The following is a 20,860-nucleotide window of genomic DNA, read 5'->3' on the forward strand; positions in this document are numbered from 1 at the left end:
CATGCCATCAGCTTGTCCTAGGTCACGGTTTCCTTCCACATAAAGCTTTGCAAAAACTGCATAAAAAGCGCTTGCAGGAACAAAAACATAATATTCCAGAAACACGCTGTGCCGGTCCGATCAGCTGTTCATAACACTTCCTACGTTGGAATAGACGTCAGCGCGAACTTTTGCATTTCCGCCATTACCTGCCCGAAACCGGAAGTGACGTCATTTTCCCGGAAATGTAGTCTTTTTTACTATCAGGCCCTCAGAGCCTATACTCGTCTTTTTAAAAGTTATCTTTGACTTTATGACTTTCTGTGTCGTTTTTGGGATGCTTAGGACTCATATTGCACTGCTGGAAATAGTTTATTTTGATGCATATGCTGCTTTTTTGCAAATTTGCAGTATAATATTTATTTTCGTTTTTCCTGCAGTGTATAAAAATTGGTGTATTTCAAAAATAAAACTATGAAGACACTCAAAATAAATTTCCTGTGGTGGGAAACTATTTTGTGCAACTTTTTTGTATTTACAGTTTTGAGGGATAAGCCTCTTAAATTTCTCTAACTAGAAATATATGTTAAAAAAGCAAAAACGATTTTCAATTTTTTTTGTAGTTTATTGCACTTTTTTGCAATTTATGTAATTACTATGCACTTAATGAATACATATTATTAAAATCTGGGCTATAATGGTTGTATTGATGTATAGCAACTTGAAATGCTCCCAAAAATGGCTCCACAGCAGGTAAAAATATAATATAAGCTCTGGCGGACTTGGTTCTATGGTAGGTCTTAAAGGGTTAATTTCACTGTTAATTTTTCACAGTTTTTATTATTTTTCTAGTCTGATTTCTTCTGGCCCCTCCCTTCTTTGTTCTTAGTTAAAAGCATACCTGGATAGAAAAAACACACAACAAATAAGAGTCATGGATTGGCCTCCCCAGAGCCTATACGTCAACATTATTGAAGCACTGTGGGATGATATTGAGAGAGGCAGCAAACATCCAAACAAGAGCTTTAAATGTCCTTCAAGAAGCCTGGAGAACTATTCCTGAAAACTACTTCAAGAAATTATATCAAAACTTGACTAAGAGAGTTCAGGCTGTGTTGAAGAATAAATGAGGTCGTACCAAATATTGATTTTTAAGCCCATTAGAAATGTATAAACTCTTATTTTTGCCTCATATAATATATTTCCATATATGCTGACATGTGAATAATGAAATTGCTGGACTAATCACGTTTTCCTAGCAGAACAAAAAGAAAGGAGGTTTGGCTCAAGACTTGTGCACAGCATTGTCTTTCAAGCGTCTTACAGACACCGTCCGTCAGATTGACAAAATCCTTTCCTGATGCTTGGTGGGCTTTTTATATATCTATCTATCTCTCTATCTATATATATCTATATAGAGATAGAGATAGTATTCCGTATTGGAGTATTCCATTCCAATAGTTTCCGGTATTATGTACATTTATGGCAGTTTAGAAACTAAACCAACACATTTTGGACAGCTTATCGTTCCCTTCAGTCACCTTGTGCCTCTCTGAAGTCGTTTCCTCGTGTATCTTTGCGTGTCTGTGGAATGATAATTGGCGAATCCTCTTAAAGCAGCAATGTTTATGATGAGACATAAACAAACAGCGAGGAGCAGAGAGGGTTTCCGGCCGTCACGGTGCTGCTTTCCTCTGCGAGTTGTTGGGGTAAACCCTTACGTTTTTTCTTCCGCACCGATGTGATGACAGCGTTAGTGTAACACCGTTACCTCATGCAGACATGCAGGCTCCTCCAGATTCCTGCTCCCATTGGCAATGACTACGAATAGAAAACAAAGATTTGTCGGGCCATCGTCAGTGTTGAAGGATAATGTTGTCTTTGTGCTGTAGAACAAAATCCGCAGCAAATCCAGCAACGTGGATATAAAACATGTATCATCATAATGCTTTTTGTCACCTCAATTCCTGGTCCAGCTTATCGTTTTCATTTATTAGGCAGGCCAAATCCCACAGACAACTATGAATCATTTTAACTTTCCACTTCCATAACTCCCCTCTGTTGTTATTTTTCCTCTCAACAGGATTTAAGAGTCAAGCTGGAGCATGAGAGAGAAAAACGGTATGTTTGAACCTCTGTATTGTTTTTTCTGCTCTTCTGTCCAAGCCTTTACTCTGTGCTTCGGATCTTTTTTGTGTGTTATGCTTTGCCATGCCTGGGACTTTGTGTCTAGAGGAAATCACAGTTACATGCCAGAGGAGCATAAAGAGAGGGAAAATTTCTACTTTGACATTTAGCCGAGGCCTTATGTTTCAGGCTCGGATGGGCTGTTTAAGAGGGAGGAGAGGGGGGAAAAAGAGAAGAGGGTCAGAGAGAGAGGGAGATCAAAAAGATGCAGCGAGAGCCAAACGTTTGAGTACAATGCGCAGACTTCCAGGCACACCCCAAATTAATGCTTCATCTTGCGCGTTTTCTCCTGCTTTCCCTCCACATTTTTCAGTCACGAGACATTTGTACTCGCTCACACGGCCAGCTTTTCACTTACTCAAGAGGCAGAGCTGGTTACTCAAACTGTTTGGAGACAGTCTAGCAAGCAGTTTTTTGTTTTTTTGCCTCATAGTTTGTTTACCCAATGGGATGTTTAAAAAAGAGAGAGAGAGAATTTCTGACACTTAACTTGGTGTTGGTCTTCATTTTGTCCGCACTGGGATCCCAGCTCTGTCATGCCACGCACGGATGCTAAGTTGGGTCTCGCAGCTCTGGAGAAGGTCCACTGGTTCCACTGGCAGACTCTGACACTCTAAAACAGGGGTCCCCAATCCCAGTCCACGAGGGCTGGTGTCCCTGCAGGTTTTAGATGTGTTCTTGATCCATCACAGCTGATTTAAATGGATAAATTACCGTCTCAACTGTCTTGAAGTTCTCCAGAAGCCTGGTAATGAACTAATCATGTGATTCAGGTGTGTTGACATCTAAAACCTGCAGGGACACCGGCCCTCGTGGACTGGGATTCTGGACCCCTGGTCTAAAACTTTACTCAGGAGCCCGCAGAGACTGAACTGAAGTGACAAACACGATATGTTCTGTTAACACTGGAGGGAAACTGACCAGAACCTACTGCAATAATTGCCTCGATTCATCAGAATATAGACGAGGGGAACGGGCATCGGTTCAGCGATACTGTGATAAGAAAGCCACAGGCTCAGAGGAGTGGGAAAGAGAAGGAAAGCGGCGTGCTCGGCCAGCAGAGCACTGATTCACACTGGGCCTTTTCACTTTTTCACAGCCCTAATTGGCTACTGCTGAGGAAGAGACGAGTTTTTCATGTTCCTGTCTCTGTGTTTCTGCGCCCCCCCCTCCGCCTCGTCTCGCAGTCTTCCCTTTCTCACGAGCTCCCTTCACTCCACACTGCTCTCTCAGAAAAGACAGCCAACAGCTCACTTTAGAAGATGCCATTCATAGACTTGAAAGGAAAATCTCTTTTTTATTTAATGATTTTTTTCTTTCATCCGCTTTGTCGATTCACACCCTCGTCGACCTCTTTCCAGAACAGAAAAGGATCGAAATCACATTAAAACCTGTGTAACTTAAATATTTATTTAACGCAGCTTTAATCAATATTTCTGTATATTAACAGGGGATCGGGTAACTCGAGGTATGCGACAGTGAAAAGGGTCACTCGGAGAGACAAACCCTCTGAGAATTATTAACAGGCTACAGTCAACACCAGCTCTGCAGAGCGTTGCAGGATCTTTCAGCTCACTGTTTTGGTTTTCCACATCAGGTGGTCTTAAAAGCATGACTCGATGAAAGCTAATGTTGCGTTTATGACTAATAGCTGTGGGTTTTTTATTTAAATAAAATAAAAAAGCAGTTTTGCGATTGTGAACTGATTATTTAAAGTAGGGATGTCAAAGTCATTTTACATTGTAATTCATGTACATCCTACTTTGATTTTAAGAGGGCGGGATCAATGAAACAAAGTGATAAATGTGTGATAAAACTGTCTCTGGAGTCACTGTAGAAAAAAATATATATAAAAGCTGTAAATATTTTTTTTTCATTTAATTGCTACTTAATTATTGTGGTGTAATATGAATTGCAGTAGGAGATTTGTATTATAAGAGTAGGTGTAAAACTGTTAAAAGTTCTTATATTCCAGAAGGACGGATTGAAGTCTCTTTTTGGAACGATTGTGGCCCTCGGGCCTCATGTTGAATACCCCTGGTTTAGAGTTAGCAAAACCTTTTTTTCCTTAGTTTAAGCCTCTAAACGGGGCTTAAACTGCAAATACTCTCAGCTAAGTAAGAAAGCAAAGCCTAAAAAAAAATATAACCCTCATAAAAAATTCAGTGAATGGAAACTGAACTGCATTTCTTCGATCTCGATCTAAAATCTCTTTCAGCACAGACCCTACGAGCCGGCTTATTAGATTAGAAGAAGAAAGAAAATAATCTGAACTTCCTTTCATACTCGAGCAGCTACTATCAAGACGATCTGACTGCACAGATCTAATCCCAGGCTGTGCGGTGAATAGCATTATATTTGAGGGTCCTCTACCTAACTCGAGGTATCAGGAGTCCCTGAGTCAGGATGATCGTGTTGTCCGTCCACAGTGGAATCGGATCTGATGGTCTCTCTCTCTCTTTTCATTGGCAAGCACTGAAGGTTTGGGGCAGGAAATAAGAGCTGTAGAGCGACTCGCTCTCCCCCCTACCTCAAGGTCTACAGCCAGAGAGAGAGAGCGGGAACAGAGCCAAACCTTTTTTTTTCTCTTAGTGTTTATATTATTGTGATTTTTTTTTTTTTTTTCTCCACGAGACAAAAGGGAAAGAGAGTGCGCTGGGACGTGTGAAAGCATTCTTCCAACTCTGCAAACCTCTGCGACTGAGTGTGTCCGCATGCAGAGGAAGAAAAGCCATATCTTTTGGAGCCGCATCCTTGTACAAGCCCCCCAAACCCCCGTCCCCACATCCCTCCAGCTCTTTATCGCACACATCATCACCAAATCTAAACAGAGACGAGGAGTGTTTAGCTGTGCCGCCGCTTGCCTCTGATCTGCAGCCTCCCCCCTTTTCCCAGAATCCATCCAAATGAGGGAACCAATGAGCGGTCATTAAGATAGGCAAAGCTTTGGCCTCTGATGAGGAAGTGATGGGATAAAAACAAGTCCCTTTTATCAGGATACTATAAAGAGATAGTAGCGCTGCAGATTCTTCAGAAGCAGAGAGTGAGGTGGGGGTAGATGGTGGTGTTGGGGGGAGGACAGGACAGGAGTCTCTCTGCTTCTCTCTCTGCTTTATTTTCTCAGGCTGCCTCCCCCTTTATTTTCTCTCACAGACGTCTGTAAATATCTCCATGTCTCTGTATCTTTCACTCTGTCACTCTTTAAAAGACGAGGGAAAGACACACATCCTGCTGCTTTTGCTGCCGCTCCAGATTTTTCCCCCCCTTTCCTCTCAGGAAGTTTCCCATCTGCCTTTGTGCTGGCTTAGCGGAGAGGCCCAATGGTGTTGAAACAGTGGCCGATGCACACACTGATTGGGAAGCACACTCATGCATGTAAAGTTTTACAAACACACATGCGTCTCATATATACACTCACAACAAGACTTTTGCTGATAAGGTCGGTCTCGGACGGGAATACACGTAAGCATACAGTAGATAAGCACAGACATGCAAGTGGAGAGTATGTCTGCACTTTCTGTTTTCACTGCACTGATTAATGCCCTCTTAGCATCTCGGTGGCTCGGCTCACTCCTCTCCTCGACCCTGCTGACCCCCCGTCCGTTTATCTTCTGTTTCCCGCTGCTGTAAAGTAAATGAAAACGGGTTCTTAGAGATTTATCAGGTGCAAGCTAATGCTACAAACCAGTAGCCAGCAGGCTGTCAGCTCTGCTGCAGCCAGACACAACATGACCGTCTTTCTCCCACCTCTGACCCGGCTGGCCTTCTCCTTTTTCCAGAATCATCCTGTTTCAGAGGCCGCTGAAGATCAAAGAGCTGCTGCAGAAAGTGACCGAGGCCTTTGGCCAGCAGATGGACATGTTCTTCATGGAGAAAGAGGTAAGAGAATGACTCGTGTAGCTGGCGTGTTACAGTTTTATCTGTTGTTTTTCGTGACAATCCTCCAGTATGCACTGCAGTACGCGTGTCCTCGAAGTGGCGTTACGTTTGTTTTCTCAAGCTGTCAAGATCCAAGAAAAGCTTTGTTTATTTACATGTTTTTTGTTTTTTATTGTGAAACCCTTGATGTCATACATGTGCTGCTGCATTCACGTGCTCTTGTTGCTGAACAATAGAGAATTGAAGCTCATGTGCTGTGTGCTTTCTTGTCCTATCAGCTGCTGCTGCCCCTGAAGACGCAGGAGGACCTGGATCAGGCGGTGCTGACGCTGGGCTGCAGTTCGGGGACCAATGGGCTGCTCAGGATACTGCTAAAGACTCCTAAAAACAACCATGTGAGTTTTTAAGATGCTCACTTTTGGGCAGTTAGTGGGAACAAAGGTGAATGAAGTCATCCTTTTTAGTTTTTTGTTTTTTTTGCAAAATGAGGAAACAAACTGCTTCCACACACGGTGATGTAACTGAACAATGAGGTAATGCTGTCCTCTCTTCCTCTGCTGAGCCGATTCCCTTTTTTCACTCTCTCCTACTTCCTGTGTTTCCAGTACCTACAGGTGAACAGCAGGGACAAACAGAGCGAGATGAAGTCATCGAGGTCACTGGGAGATTTGAAGGGCTCCTTGCTAAAGGGCTCAGAGAGGGTGCGCAAACACTCAACAGGTGAGCTTCCATGTTTTAAAAAAAGTGTTTTTATGCTGTTTTTATTAGTTGTTAAATGTGAGAGGAGGCAGAAAAGCACTCTGCTGATGCAAAGGTTTCTCAGTCATGTGCTAAAGCCTCAAGGATGACGTATCAGTGTCACCTGACGATGCAGACGGCCGTCAAAGTCGCAGGAATGTTAATGGAAAAGATGGGGCGCATGCTTTATCGGAGTAGAAAATGCAAACCGGAGGTGAAAGCAGCCAAGGACTTGTCATGTCAAAGCAAGGACAAACTCCTGCACTCATGCTAAGCAACTGTCTGGCCGCTGTCTTTGGCCTGTTAGCTTTTTGTCATGTTAACTGTGACCATACTTGGATGTATATAGTAAATATATAGTAGCTTTAGTATTCAAAGCACATGCATGAGAGCAGTTTCTGTCTTCTCATCTAAAACTGTGCACAAAAAAAAAACCTTTTCTTGTCACGTCACACTTTGTAGTCCCCCCCCTCCTCGTCCCCAGGCATGTTTGGTTTATTTTAATATCAGCTCTGTCCAGAAAGGTCAGCGTCTCGGTCGTATCTCGGCCTCAGACACGCTCAGAATCAAACCGGTGCTCGCTCCTGCCATCACGTTTGCATCTTTGCATAGCAGCTGTGATCGCTCTTGCGAGCCTATCTTCGTCATGTGGCCGCAAGCGCATAAATCGTCCAGAATTATCGGCCCTCCATCAGTTTTTCTCCCTGCCAGCGAGGCACGAGTGCGAGACGAGGCGAGCGGGCCGAGATAGGAGCGCGGGGAGTAGCGGCAGATGAGAGGTGACGGGAGAACGGTCACGGTGTACGGCTGAGTGAAGACGAGATGTGAACCCGGGTACCTCGATGACGTATGGGAGCAGACTGTGGCGTCAGGGGGAAAGAGGCAGAAAAGCTGAACAGTCGAGACAAAGCGGTTGTAATTTGCAGCCTTCAGTCAAACAACAAGACTTTGATCGTATTTCCAACGCTTCTATTCGTCTTAGTGCCTTTTAGCCTCTCTGCGCTGTTTCAGTATTCCTGTCAGCCCAGTCTGCGATAGTTTCAGTAGATCTTTTTACCGTGACAAGGACGAGCGCTCAGTCTCCGCCGCAGCTCAGCCAGGAGAGCATTCGTCACAGTAATTGAGGTTAGAGGTGGCGGCAGTGTAGTTTAGTAAATCATTTCTCGCAGTCCTGGCACTGCTGAACTCGTTCCCATGAATAACACTGTGACGCCGTTTTCTCCCCTCTGTCCCTCGTTCCCATCTCTTCATCTTCCCGCACTCCCTCCACTTCTCAATTTCTCCTCTCGCTCTCATTTACCTCCCCCCTTCCACCTTTTGCATTACTCATCCGCTCAACTTTAATTGTTTCATTCCCCTCTCTTTTATTGGCCGCCCCTGGTGCTTCTTTTCGTCACTTTCAGGTTCCCTCCACACAGGTCGGACGTCCCCGCCGCCAGGCAGCGTCCCTGAGGAGCAGCAGCAGATCGCCCGCCAGGGCTCCTACACCAGCATCCACAGTGAAGGGGAGTTCATCCCAGAAAACCCAGACCAAAGTGTAAGAGTCCATCAGCCGAATAAATGCTTTATGCATTGTTGCTTCTTGAAAAAGTTTGAATAGACTTCAGAAAAAAGATCTTTTTGATGTCTTTGGCAGGTTGACATTTATTCAACCAAATGTAGTTAATTTATTGTAGTTAATGCACTGAAATGGCCAATATTGGCTGTTTTCATAGATTCTTTTCCCATATAATATTTTGAGTTCTTGACTGGAAGGCTGAACTCTTGGGCAGAACTGTGTTTTTGTCGAGATTTAATCGTCTGAACAGTCTTCGGTGATTCATTGTTTACTCTGCTCGTATACTGGATTGCCCTGTATTGTTAGCAGCAGCAGAAGTACTAGCACTAATTTGATTTTACAAGGCTATATAGCCACATATAACATTTCTGTGCAGTATTTAAAGAGGATGTCAAACATTATTCAAACCCCTTCAAATTCTTAAGACGTGAGACAGTAACAAGCACAACTCCACCCGCACTGCTTGGTATGCTCTCTCCTGTATGATTGCATGCTCCGTGACCCTCGGTCTCCTTGTGTTATTGTATCTGTCAGATGTTGGATCCCTTTGGGAGTGCAGACAACTCGCTGTCGAGCAGCTGTCAGTCAATAGATCAAGCACTGGACAGGTGAGTCATCATGGAGCGGGTGATTTATAGCCCTCGTCGTTGTGGATTTATACAGTGGCTACTCAAGAACGTGCACTGTTTTCAGCCGATATAGCTGATAGCAGGCTTGAATTCTTTCTTCTTCTTTAATTTTTTTTGTTTGTTTTAAACCAGTGTGCTCAAAGTTTACTGCAGCTTTTTTTTTTCTCATGTGGTTTGTCATCCATGTGCATTACTAGAGTCACACATTTAAGAAAATGCATGACTTGTCATGCACATTGGGGAGTGTGTGTGATAAAGGTTATTTTCTGTAGCAGCACTAAACATATTGTTACGATAAACACCTCATTTGTGGGTTATGTGTTGATGTCAGAGGCTTAAAAGTGTTCCCCAGATGTCTGCAGAAAGTCGGTAGATTCTTTAAGTTCCTGCTGTTCCCTAAACGTCTTAAGTTCAGGCTATCAGTAGGAGCTGCAATTTATTGATGTTGCCTAAATGGCTCACATGCTGGTGATTGGTGTGATCAGCTGTTAAGTAGATGGGACGAGGTTGTCAGCCACACATAAACTGACAGATACGGATTCCTTCATTAATCTGTAATATATATATATGTGTACACGTCCTTGTGAGACATGGTTTGTATCACAGAGTGCTTGTGTACACACTTGGATGTGAGCGCCTGTGTTGCAACAGCCAGAGGCTTTTAGCAAAGTTTGTAAATGTGCTAAAGACCAGCGTAGCTTCCCTGCGACCCTTCCTCCGCTTGTCTGTGTGGAAAAGGAATCGGGTCACTTTGCTGTTGCCATAGCGACAGAACTCTTATCTGGACGCCTGGATTCCTCCGTTATCACGAGAGAGAGTGCGTGAGAGACAGACAGAAACAGAGACTGAGTGGGAGATGTGAGAGAGTGAGCAAGCAACATGCTGGAAAAACTGAGCCAGAAAATGAAAAGTGGCGAAAGAGTGAGAGTAGAGTGGGAAAGGCTGAGGAGAGAAAAGAGTGAATTTGAATCAAAGGGAGAATAAAAGCGAGCAAGCGTGGAGCTGACAGAGAGAGAGCAGGACGGAAACAGTTCTACCTGCACGAGGCTTATCAGGGCTCCAGGCTGCAGAACAATGGCAGGAAACGAGTGCATGGAACTTTTCCCTGCGAACGGGCATGCGTGCCCCTTATCCAGGGGTCTCGTGGCCCCGCGCCGCCCTGCGGTCAACAGAGACGTCACTCTCTGTCGGTTCGTCGGGACGGGGCTTGTTGGAAATGTCCAGGGAGGGAGAGAGGTTGGATGCACATACAGACATTTAGTGACATATGTTATATTGCTGCTAGTTCAGTGGCGAGCAGTTTGACTTTGTGAGTCCACAAATCTTCCTAGAGCTCAACTTTTCAAATTTTGCCACTTTGTTGTTTTACATCAGCTGTGAGTGACAGGAAGATAGTTTGAATACTAAAGCCATTCCCTGCGTTTTGTGCCGCTTTGCAGTCGAGCCCCATTCTGATGTATCAGGCCAGCAGCTGTAGCCAGACTTTGTTTGAAGATAAGGGGAAATTAGCAACTAAAAGAGCAAAAAAATTTTCAACTTTCCCTTCATGCTTTCTGTCATTTCAGCCCTCCTTACTCACAGAACACCCGTGACAATAATTACCTGAACCTTAACTTCGAATACAAAGGTAAGAGGGGACAAATCTTGCAGCAGTTTCTCTCCAATTCTAAAAATGTCTTTTTCTCAGCCCCCAGCTGCCAAACAAAGAGAGGTGTAAAAAGCGTGTTCGTTATTTGGAGGCTTTGTCTGTTCTTACTTTTTGCTGTGGTTCTTATAGCTCCACATTCAGTTTTACAGGAGAGGCTCTTGCTTATCTAGAGTGTTTCCCCTTGAAGAGAATGCTAATGAAAGTGGAGATTATATTATTTTAGGGCTGTATCTGTAAAATGAACAATGGGTTGTGGTGAATCTCGGCTGTGTTTCTTAAGTTTGATGAGGCGGTGAAGTAAGATAGTACTGCGTCTCTTCCTTTGCTATCTTCCATACACTCCCCCTGTACAGACCCCTTTATTCACTGCCTTTTTCTGTTTTACCTCATCCCATCTTAATAGATGTTGCTGCCCTGCCGCAGCATGATCACTTCCCCTCTCTTCTCAATGGCCCCCTGCTCATCTCGTCTCTGTCCCTGGGGTCCCGGTCTGTCCTCTTTTCCTTCAGAAGGCAGATCAAATGAAGCAGGATGAGAGATAAAGCCAAACTAGCCTCCGTGAACAGAGAAGCTGCATTGGCTCTCTCAATCTGGCCATTTCTCTTTCCCCTTTCAGCTCCCCCCATGCTGTAAATGAAAAAAAGAGAGTTCTGCACATTGTCTGTGCCGATGAGGGAACGTCATACTGTAGCTGCAGCAGAACTTGAAGACCCACTTGGGTACACAAGCACGTGCTTGCACACACACGCACCACCCTCCCAGATGTAAAGCTGTGTGGCCCTTCTGCTGAGGGCTACAGTATTTGTTTACCATTCCCTGTGAGTAGATTTTTCCTCTCCATCCCACTCTGCCAAACACAAAAAATAACTCCGGTATCCATGGGATACAGCCACAAAAACAGCATGAGGGGAGGCAGTCATCTGACAGAACAGCTGCTTTCAATTCCAAGTGGCTCCGCTCCTCTCCGTTTATTGTGTGTTTGCTGTGTGAGGGGGGAGAGTGTCAGTGCTCTCATGCGTCAGCCCCCCCACACCCCGCCTTTAGTTACTGCTCCACTGTTCAGAGCTAATGCTAAGCTAGCGCACGCAAGCTGCTTTCAGTTTCCGCATTGGCTGCAGGGAGGCGGCCCCGTTCAGCGTGCAAAGAGCCGCGTTCCATTCTGCTGCTTCACAGCTGGATTTGACACATCAGGGATGAGCAAAAATGGGAATGCAGTGTCTTGAGTGCCCGTCCAAGCATTTAAACCGCCATTATTAGACTTAAAAAGTGGATAAACGCATAACTGTGAATCCAGAAGCATTGTTTCTGTCATTTGGGTGCAATGCGAGACTAATTGTTGAGGCTTTATTTTACTTGCTGACACCTCTCTCTGCCTCAATCCTCTCTTTTCAGGTCGTCATGGAAAAGGAGGGACTTTCCCACGCCAGTTCCAATTGCCAAATCGCAGCAAGGATTACGGAGATAGTAAGAAACCAGCTTTGCTTAAACAATTACAACAGCGCTGTTACACAGAAATAACAACAGAACATGTCTATAGAACAACACGGACACAGACCACTCTTTGTCCTGCAGTGTGGTCACAGTCTTCTAACTTCAGATGCATATTTCTTACTTTCAAACAAGATATTTTGAAATATTATCCTCTTTTAGAGAGTTTCTTTGCACCTCGTGGAGATTTATTACACTGCTGGCTCGCTGTTTCAGGCAGCTGCTAGTAATTGCTTACTCAGAGGCTAACCTTGGCTAGCAGTGATTTACGTTTCCCTGCGGTGAACCCAAGCTTGTATAAAAACACAGCGCCCTGCTTCCTGTCTGAAGGGAAGTGGGATGGAGTGGCGAAAGGCAGTCTGCTCTGGCTGGCCTCACGTTTCGGCCAAGAGCAGACTTTATGCACTGCACCTGTGAAGTTAACTGTGTGAAAACAGATTCACAATGCAATCAAGAGTAAAGTGTATGACAAGTCTGATTATGTTCGTTTATGTGTTTTCAGGACGTAGGACACTTCCGCGGAGCTTCATGCCGCAGGAGAATCTTTTTCAGCTGGTTCCCTCCAGCCGCACTCGAAGCTATAATGGAGACAGCACGCTGCAGTACAGCGATCTGCGCTCACTGGGCAAAAGCTCCCAGCGAGGTACAGCCAAGTGTAAGTGATTCACTTGAAATCTTTTGAAACAGGGGGAACGTGTGCTCGACACTGTAAAATAATCTGTAATAGTTGTGTGTTTGGCTCATGTGACCAATTGCTATCGATGACCTCAATATAAATACAAAAAATGGACACGGGCAATCCAACTGTTAGTGGACATGTGCTGATCATTCGCTTGATTAAATATTAGGCATTTAATCTTTGAAAACTAAGCAGCTACTTAAAAAAAAAAATACTGTACTTGCATTCTCGATCGCATAAAACAGAGAAAAGCAGAAACTCCTCACAGCAGAGAGGCTGAAACTGGAGTATTTTAGTGTGAAAGTGACTGAAAAATGTGAGAAAAATAGCTTCCACATAATTATGTGTTGACTAAACTGTTGATTTGCGGTGTTGTTCACTTCCACTTTGATCAGATGGTTCCTAATTTAAACAGAGGAATGACTGATTTCAATGATTCAAGATAAAACTTTTGCAGTTCCACTATTTCAGGGTTGTATCTTCCTTATACAGATGCATTGTAATGTATAATATATATCAATGAGGATAGATGTAATGCACAGTCGTACTGTATGTCACAGGCAGAATTCCCCCCTCATCGTCCAAATTAAGCCGTTTTACGGGCTCACTAATCACATCTGTCCTCATTTAGTCTATACATCCTGCCCAGAAACTGTCTTCATCATAATACCAAAGCTTGGCTCATAAGTCTGTGGTCGATGTGTCCGTCTCTGGTGTCCGTCTCACCCACGCGCGACCAAACAGTCTAACGCAGCCACAGAGAAGCCTGCTGGTTCCAAAACAAAGTCCCGGAGTCTGAGCCTGAGAACGTGGGAGCCGCGCAGATGAGCTTTCTAGGCTTTCACAGTTTGTGTGTCTGTTGGTGGGTTGCGGTTCCACTGCTTGACTGTGATATCTGGGGTTTCCCCAGTCTAAGAAGGGTCTGCAATGGGAGTGATTTAACAAATTGCGGTGCGCTTAACGTCTGGTCTCTGTGAAGTTGATGTGTGATCAGTGGAGTTTGACGTTTGCTTTAGTTTTTTTTATTTTTATAAACATGCTCTCAGATCCGTATATCATAGAGAAGCTGGCTGTCATAGGAGGCTTAGCAACACAATTAATTACTGAGGGGGGGACTCATAGTCTGGCGTTTCATTTCTGCAGCACCACGGGCGCCAGTCAACTGGAGACAGGGAAAGCTGCTGGGACGAGGAGCGTTCGGGGAGGTCTACCTCTGCTACGATGCCGACACAGGCCGCGAGCTGGCCGCCAAGCAGGTGCCGTTTGATCCTGACTGTCAAGAAACCAGCAAGGTGAGGGGAAATATATCAAAACTGTTTGGATTTGCATGAAGTTGATGGCATACGATGGGCTTTTTTAATAAATTGAAGACTCTAACTTTGGTTTTTCTGCTGCAGGAAGTGAATGCTCTGGAGTGTGAGATTCAGCTGCTGAAGAATCTGCGTCACGAGAGGATTGTGCAGTACTACGGCTGCCTTCGAGACCTCGACCAGAGAAAACTCACCATTTTTGTCGAGTTCATGCCCGGGGTGTGTATTCTGCGGGACATTTTAAGTAAATTTAATCACACTCGAGCAGCCCTTAAATTTCGAAAGAACAATTAACGTCTGAGAATGTGCGCGCCGGACTTGGTTTGGCTATAAAGATAGGTACTGAGACATTTTAACACAAACATTAAAATCAAACCCTTACCAGCCACATCTGCTAGAATCTATTTAGAAATGTCACCAGCTGTCAACAAACATGTCCTCCACGCAGTTGATGTCAGCAGAACAGCTCATTTTATGAGATCATATTCTCCCTAAATGAGCAACTTTTTAATGAGCTACTGTCGCCTGCGGACCCTGTCCCCGAGCCTGCTTTTAATATTTCCTGAGCTATTTTTTTTTTAAATTTCCCAGAGACGCTGAGTGTCTTAGTCACACATTGTCTGGAAATTGGAAATGTTTACGTTTCGCCAGAGTTGGCAGAAGCAAGACAGGAGGTGACAGAGCCAAGCTTTTGTGTGGCTGCGTGGCACGGCTTCACTGCTGCGCCTGACCGATAACACTTTAATGGCCCGAGGGAGGGAGGGCCGTGTGTCCCTCGGAGAGACCCCGAGAGCTCCTAAGGTGTCCCGTTGACAGCTGAAAGTGAGGAGGCAGAGGTTTTGTTTTCACCGCAAGTCCTAAAGTGCGTCACAGGTGTTACAGGATCAGGTCTTAGCTCCTGCCGTGTCCCCAGGAGGAGCGGAAAACAGGAAATTGAAGGAAATGCAGCTCACTGGTGCAGTTTGGACTCAAAGTCAGTCAACAGACTTCTGTCAGCACGTTATATGCTTACATTCTTGGTTTTTGGCCTTGAGAATTGGCTGCTTTCACAAATAAACCCCAAACAAATTAGCTGGAACACCCACGTTTTCCAGAAAAATAAGTGTATGTAGATTTTTCTCTAATTTCGCATGCGTGTCCGTCCCATCCATTCATTCGCTCACAGGCTTTCTGTTTGTCTCTGTAGGGCTCGATAAAAGACCAGCTAAAAGCCTACGGAGCCCTGACGGAGAAGGTGACGAAGAGATACACCAGGCAGATCCTCCAAGGAGTCTCCTACCTGCACAGCAACATGATTGTACACCGGGACATCAAAGGTAAATGAAGCCGCAAGCTCGAAAAAGGCCAAGGTTGGATTTTAATTGGATTTGTAACCGGCAAACACTCACACTTGGAAATGCTTTTTTCAATGGGGTCCTATAGCAGTAGCTGCTGCAATAGGCGGGGGGTCAAAACTACAGATTCATTCATTTTCATTCGGGTTGACATTTCCTCATTTGGTCATTCGTCGTCTGCAGAACGTGCCTGGAAAAATGTGCTATTTTCAACTCCCCTTTGAGATATATTAGGCTTCGTGCTGGTGAAACTGGCTGTTCTAAAAATGCTCAGCACCGGACGGAAAGGTTTTGGTTTGGCTGCCCACAGCTTTGGGAGTTACTGGGTCGTTAAGCGGCGGCCAAGAAAGAGGGGAATATACTGACTGGTGGGGGAAAAAGATAGTCGGTCTCACAGGACCAGGCAGGGCTCTATGAAGAGCACATGTGGGTGTGATCTTTCCACTCAAAAAGGCTCTGCACGTGTAATGTACGGTGTGTTCATCTCACCACAGAACATTTCTGTTTTTGCAGTAAAAAAAAAGGGACTTAAGCTTGGCACCACACGCACGTCCACATTCACTCCGGACCAGCTGGAAGTTTCTCTGAATTTATTTGCAAAGGCTGGAATTATCAGAGAACCTGTTGTCCTACGTACAGGAAACGTGCAGGCAGTGGAAGAAGCAGCTCGGGGCAGTAAAAAGTAAAGGTTATAGTTTGAGCCTCCAAGTTTCTTCTTTTGCAGCCTGCCAGTTCTTTGGTGGGGGTGGAGGGTGAGTGGCAAGTGGTGCACATTAGTCACTGATCAAACAAGCGGCGTGGCTGAAGGAAATGGGATAGACAGAGCTACATTCGGAAAATTACTAAGATAGGAGGAGAAAGGGTGTTGAGGTTCGACGTGTCTCTTGTGGAGCAGACAGTTTATTTAGTATTTCATTTTCTGAACCCAACGAGGCTTTTTCCTCAGTGTGAGAAAAGTGAAAGAAAGATAAACTTCCCTGTTTGGCGTAGCTGACTAAACGCAGGATTTGTATAAAGACTGCTGAAAGATATGCTTTTTAAAAATAAGTCTGCCAGTATTCAGTTACCCAAACAGTCAAGACCTTTTGCCTTCTTCCGTCAGCTTGAATTGCTGGCACCAATCACTTTTTGCCCATAACAATAATTGCAACTCCAAATTGTCAGCGTCCCTTTGCGTCTGACAGCTCTCGGGAGAGTCCTGAATACTTTCAAGCTCGTTTTGTTTCGATCCACCAGGTGCTAACATCCTGAGAGACTCCTCGGGAAACGTGAAGCTGGGAGACTTTGGAGCCAGCAAACGTATCCAGACCATCTGCATGTCTGGTACAGGCATCAAGTCTGTCACTGGCACCCCCTACTGGATGAGCCCTGAAGTCATCAACGGGGAGGGATATGGGAGGAAAGCTGATGTGTGGTAAGGAAATTATTAGATAGAACTGTATTGATTGAAGGGGCGAACAATATCAGATTGCTGCCGTCGCTGTAAAAGCAAAAGCAATAAAATGACCTTGAGCAATAAATGATATTGTTATCAGTTGCTGCGATATGCACTCTGTTTACTAATACTGTTGATATTTAACACACTGAGGCGTTGAAATTAGAAATGCAGTCGAGTAATAAATGGAATAAATGAACTTTTTTAGTTACACGCTACTTCAGAAACTCACATAAATATGAACTTTAAATAAGGGCTGTATGTGCCGATAGATTAGAGCACTTTATACAGTTTTCTAAGAGAGCGCGCTTACTTAAAGACTTGATAAGAAGCCAGATATACTAACGTATCATTGCATTGCCAAACAGTGTTAACTGTAGATTTTTGTGAGATTCAGCAGTTTTTGGGCCCATTGTTCTAGGGTGTAATTGGTTGCTCCAAGCTTTAGAGAAAGAGTACAATACTGGAATAAGTTTGTTTGGATTTGCGCTCGTGTCATAGGGTTAACTCTGGTATTTGACACAACAGTTGGAGGTGCAAGGTAGACAATAGACACAAGCCGAGCTCCATTCAAATCATTTTTCCTGTTGTGCTGTTTTCCTTCAGGAGTGTCGCCTGCACCGTTGTTGAGATGTTGACCCAGAAACCCCCGTGGGCCGAGTACGAAGCCATGGCAGCCATTTTTAAGATCGCCACCCAGCCTACAAAGCCCACGCTTCCCGAGGGTGTGTCCGACGCTTGCAGGGACTTCCTGCGGCAGGTGTTTGTGGAGGAGAAGTGGAGGCCCACTGCAGACTTTCTGCTCAGCCACCCATTCGTTCAGGGCAGCTTCTGAGCTCCTGTGGATCCCCTTCCCCTTCCCTGCCTGTGAGGCCTCCGTGGCCCCGGTGCATCCCCTCCTCTCCGGCCCGTCCCATCCCCAGGGCCCCCTCCCCTCGTCACCAAGCTCCAGGGCTCAGTACCACTCCCAACTTCCTGTTATCCACCACTAGTGTCTGCCTTGTCGAGACTCCTGCATCCTACTAGCTCCACCTGGACTATTCCCTGAGAGGGAAGGGTGACTGCTGTTAAGACCTCCAGAGTCCTCTGAGGTTTTGCATGGTGTTCCCTCAGGAGGGCACTAACAAGAAGGCAGTCTCACAAGCTCCAGACTGCTGTCCTTTTAACAAGCGCAGGAAAAGTGACCAAGGTTAGAGCAAAGTGTCGCGTCTCAACCTTTAGGTATCACTTTACACCCACTTACTGCTGCAGAACAGCGTCTCGGGATCGAGGAGACGTAATTGTGATTACATTGATCACACGTGACCGTACTGTAAGTTTCTTATCAGCCTAAAGAAAGCTGTGGGCAGAATTTAAGATGGTAAAATATTTTTCTATGATGCATATAAAGTCATCCTAGCAGATGAGATGTCTATTGTCATTCTAGAAAAACAAAATGTAAATGTATTTTTTGCCAACGCCTTACAATAAGAATTTGTAAGTAAGAATGTCTTTTATAACGTCTGCGAGGGTCAGCAGTACCCTGCTTTCATAAGCACTCACAAAAACAAGCCCATTTTAGGAAGGATTGTCAATGTTGCACTTTTTGATATCATGCATTGAAACATTTCCGACGTGCAGGATAATCAGCCGAGGAGATATTTTTCTATTTGATGCATTTTTTTTTTATATATTATTGAGAATTGTGTTTCAGTGTAAAAGAAGAAAAAGAAAAAGCGAACTGTTTTTGCGCATTCGTGTGCAATGTCTCTTAAGCAATACCAACACTACTGTTGTCATTCCATCCTCCCATGCAGCGAGCCTTGTTCCATTCAGAAGTGGCCAAAGAAACGTTGCAGAGACTGAAACCTTTCGATAACTTTTAGAAAACGTGCAGTATTAGTCATGTCTGACTTTTTTTGCCACCTCAGAGCCCCATATAGCCTTTCCTGTGTTATGGCAGCTTTGTGCACAGACCAAATCGGACGCATTAACGTCACTTTTTTTTTTATAATTTTTTTTAAAGATTGTGAAATTAGACCGAAGGAAGCGTCTTGTTTATATTTTTGCTGTAACTTCACCCCACGCCTTTATTTAGCTTTCCACGCCATCTCGAATGGGTCTCTTAATGACTTTGACGGCACACCGTGGTCTCTGTGACGTCATGTGAGGCGGAGCTTATTATTACAAGTTGCCAAAAAAAACAAAACATTGAGTTGAAAGGATGGAGTGGAATGATGTGTTCTTTAAAGTGGAGATGAAATGAAAGTTTAACTGTGGGGTGGGGGGGTCGATGTCGGAGGTGTCGTGACTTGCTGTAACACACAGGCACTTAAAAGAATGACGATCCAATCTTTTCAACCCTTAGTGCCTTACCTGAGTGTGCTTGCAAACACAAACGTTCACTGCCAAAGCAGAGAGCTTCCTTGTAAGGCGAGCGGCTGTTTAGTAGAAAGCACACGCAGGATTAGCTGAAAATCTTTTATATGGAAAAACCAACAAAAGATTATACTGTACATACATATTGTTCTGCACTTTTGTATGAAATTTCTTTTTACATTATAAACAAAATCTATTTGAAATAGCTACGTTATACAGTAGATTGTACTGTGATTTAGACAGGAGAATGAATGGTTGCCTCTTTTAAGAGAAGGTAGGCAGGATGAACAGACTGGGAGGCTTTCGAATGGGACGGAGTTTGTTTGGTCTGAATGACAAAGCCTTGAAACATGAAATGTATCAAGTCATTGAACTTTTGTACATTTAACTTAATAAATTGAAGGTCTTAAGACTATGTTTCACAATGATTTTTTTATAATTTGCAAATTGAATTAAAAGTTGACTTTTATGACACTTTTTTCCCCCATTAATGTATGTATTTATAGTTGTGATCTCATGATTGATAGATGGATGGTTGAATGCTGAAATTGATATTTTCTTTTGGACTCTACCAACAACTTTCTTATTGGGCTTATGATTTGGCAGCTGTACCTCCATGGTGGGAATCTCCTGTTTCACCACATCCCAAAGGTGCTCTATTGGATTGTGATATGATGATTGTGGAGGCCATTTGGGTACAGTGAACTCATTGTCATGTTAGAGAAACCAGGCTGAGATGATCTGAGGTTTGTGACATGCTGTGTTATCCTGTTGGAAGTAGCCATCAGAAGATGAGTACACTGTGGTCATAAAGGCATGGACATGGTCAGCAGTAATACTCTGGTATCTAAACAATTCTTAAAAAGGCCAAAAGTGTATCAAAAAAAATCCCCCACACCATTACACCACGACTGCGCTTAACTGCTGGGCAGGTTCGATCCATGTTTTCATGCTGTTTACACCAAATTGTGACCCTGTCATCAAAATATCAACAGAAATTGAGGCACATAAGACCAAGAAATATTTTTCTAATCTGTTCTGTTTCAGTGTGCCTGTGTGAACTGCAGGTTCAATTTGCTGTTCTTTTTCGACAAGAGTAGCACTCAGCATGGTCTTCCATAACTGTAAACAGTAGGGATGGTTGTGTGGAAAAATCCCAGTAGATTAGCAGTTTCTGAAATACTCAGACCAGCTTGTCGGGCACCAACAACCATGCCACGTTCAAATAATTTAAACAGCCTTTCTTCCCCATTCTGATGCTCAGTTTGAACTCCTGCAGGTATTCTTGACCATCCTTAAATGAATAACAGCCACATAGCTGATTATGTTTCCATTCCAAGCAGCTGGACAGGAATAAAGTGGCCATGAGTGTGCATTTTATTTCACCCACTTGCTTAATTCTTTTCTATTTAGATCACAGGTTCTCAAATTTTTCTGAATCTCTTACAGAGAAGAAAATTCTCCATGGATCCCTTCATAATCGTAACGTTAAGGGTATTACGCTTATTACTATTTGTGCTGTTTACATATGTATTCTTACTGGGCACATGTGATGTGACCTATCAAAATCAAAAGTTTCTTTTGGCACCAAGATAAAGTGGATGGGAGTAAAGGACACAGCATGATTGTTTTTGTCAT

At 44.1% G+C, this 20,860-nt stretch overlaps 1 protein-coding gene across 3 annotated transcripts in view; it reads left to right on the top strand.

Moving 5' to 3' along the window:
- Positions 1–19,634, top strand: part of map3k22 (mitogen-activated protein kinase kinase kinase 22) — a 43,910-nt gene extending 24,276 nt beyond the window's left edge. For 2 of the 3 annotated variants that reach the window (XM_026179638.2, XM_080306019.1), the window contains 14 exons: positions 2,063–2,100; positions 5,946–6,045; positions 6,324–6,440; positions 6,651–6,765; positions 8,187–8,320; positions 8,876–8,949; positions 10,536–10,597; positions 12,011–12,082; positions 12,609–12,761; positions 13,929–14,077; positions 14,183–14,314; positions 15,282–15,411; positions 16,666–16,843; positions 17,471–19,634. In XM_026179638.2, the coding sequence (XP_026035423.1) occupies positions 2,063–2,100; positions 5,946–6,045; positions 6,324–6,440; positions 6,651–6,765; positions 8,187–8,320; positions 8,876–8,949; positions 10,536–10,597; positions 12,011–12,082; positions 12,609–12,761; positions 13,929–14,077; positions 14,183–14,314; positions 15,282–15,411; positions 16,666–16,843; positions 17,471–17,699 (1,683 nt within the window). In that variant the 3' untranslated portion in view covers positions 17,700–19,634. The remainder of the gene's footprint in view (positions 1–2,062; positions 2,101–5,945; positions 6,046–6,323; positions 6,441–6,650; positions 6,766–8,186; positions 8,321–8,875; positions 8,950–10,535; positions 10,598–12,010; positions 12,083–12,608; positions 12,762–13,928; positions 14,078–14,182; positions 14,315–15,281; positions 15,412–16,665; positions 16,844–17,470) is intronic. The other variant, XM_026179640.2, reaches the window with a different exon arrangement.
- Positions 19,635–20,860: the final 1,226 nt, after the last annotated feature.

Source organism: Astatotilapia calliptera, chromosome 9, assembly GCF_964374335.1.
Source record: "Astatotilapia calliptera chromosome 9, fAstCal68.1, whole genome shotgun sequence".
Lineage (NCBI taxonomy): Eukaryota > Metazoa > Chordata > Actinopteri > Cichliformes > Cichlidae > Astatotilapia > Astatotilapia calliptera.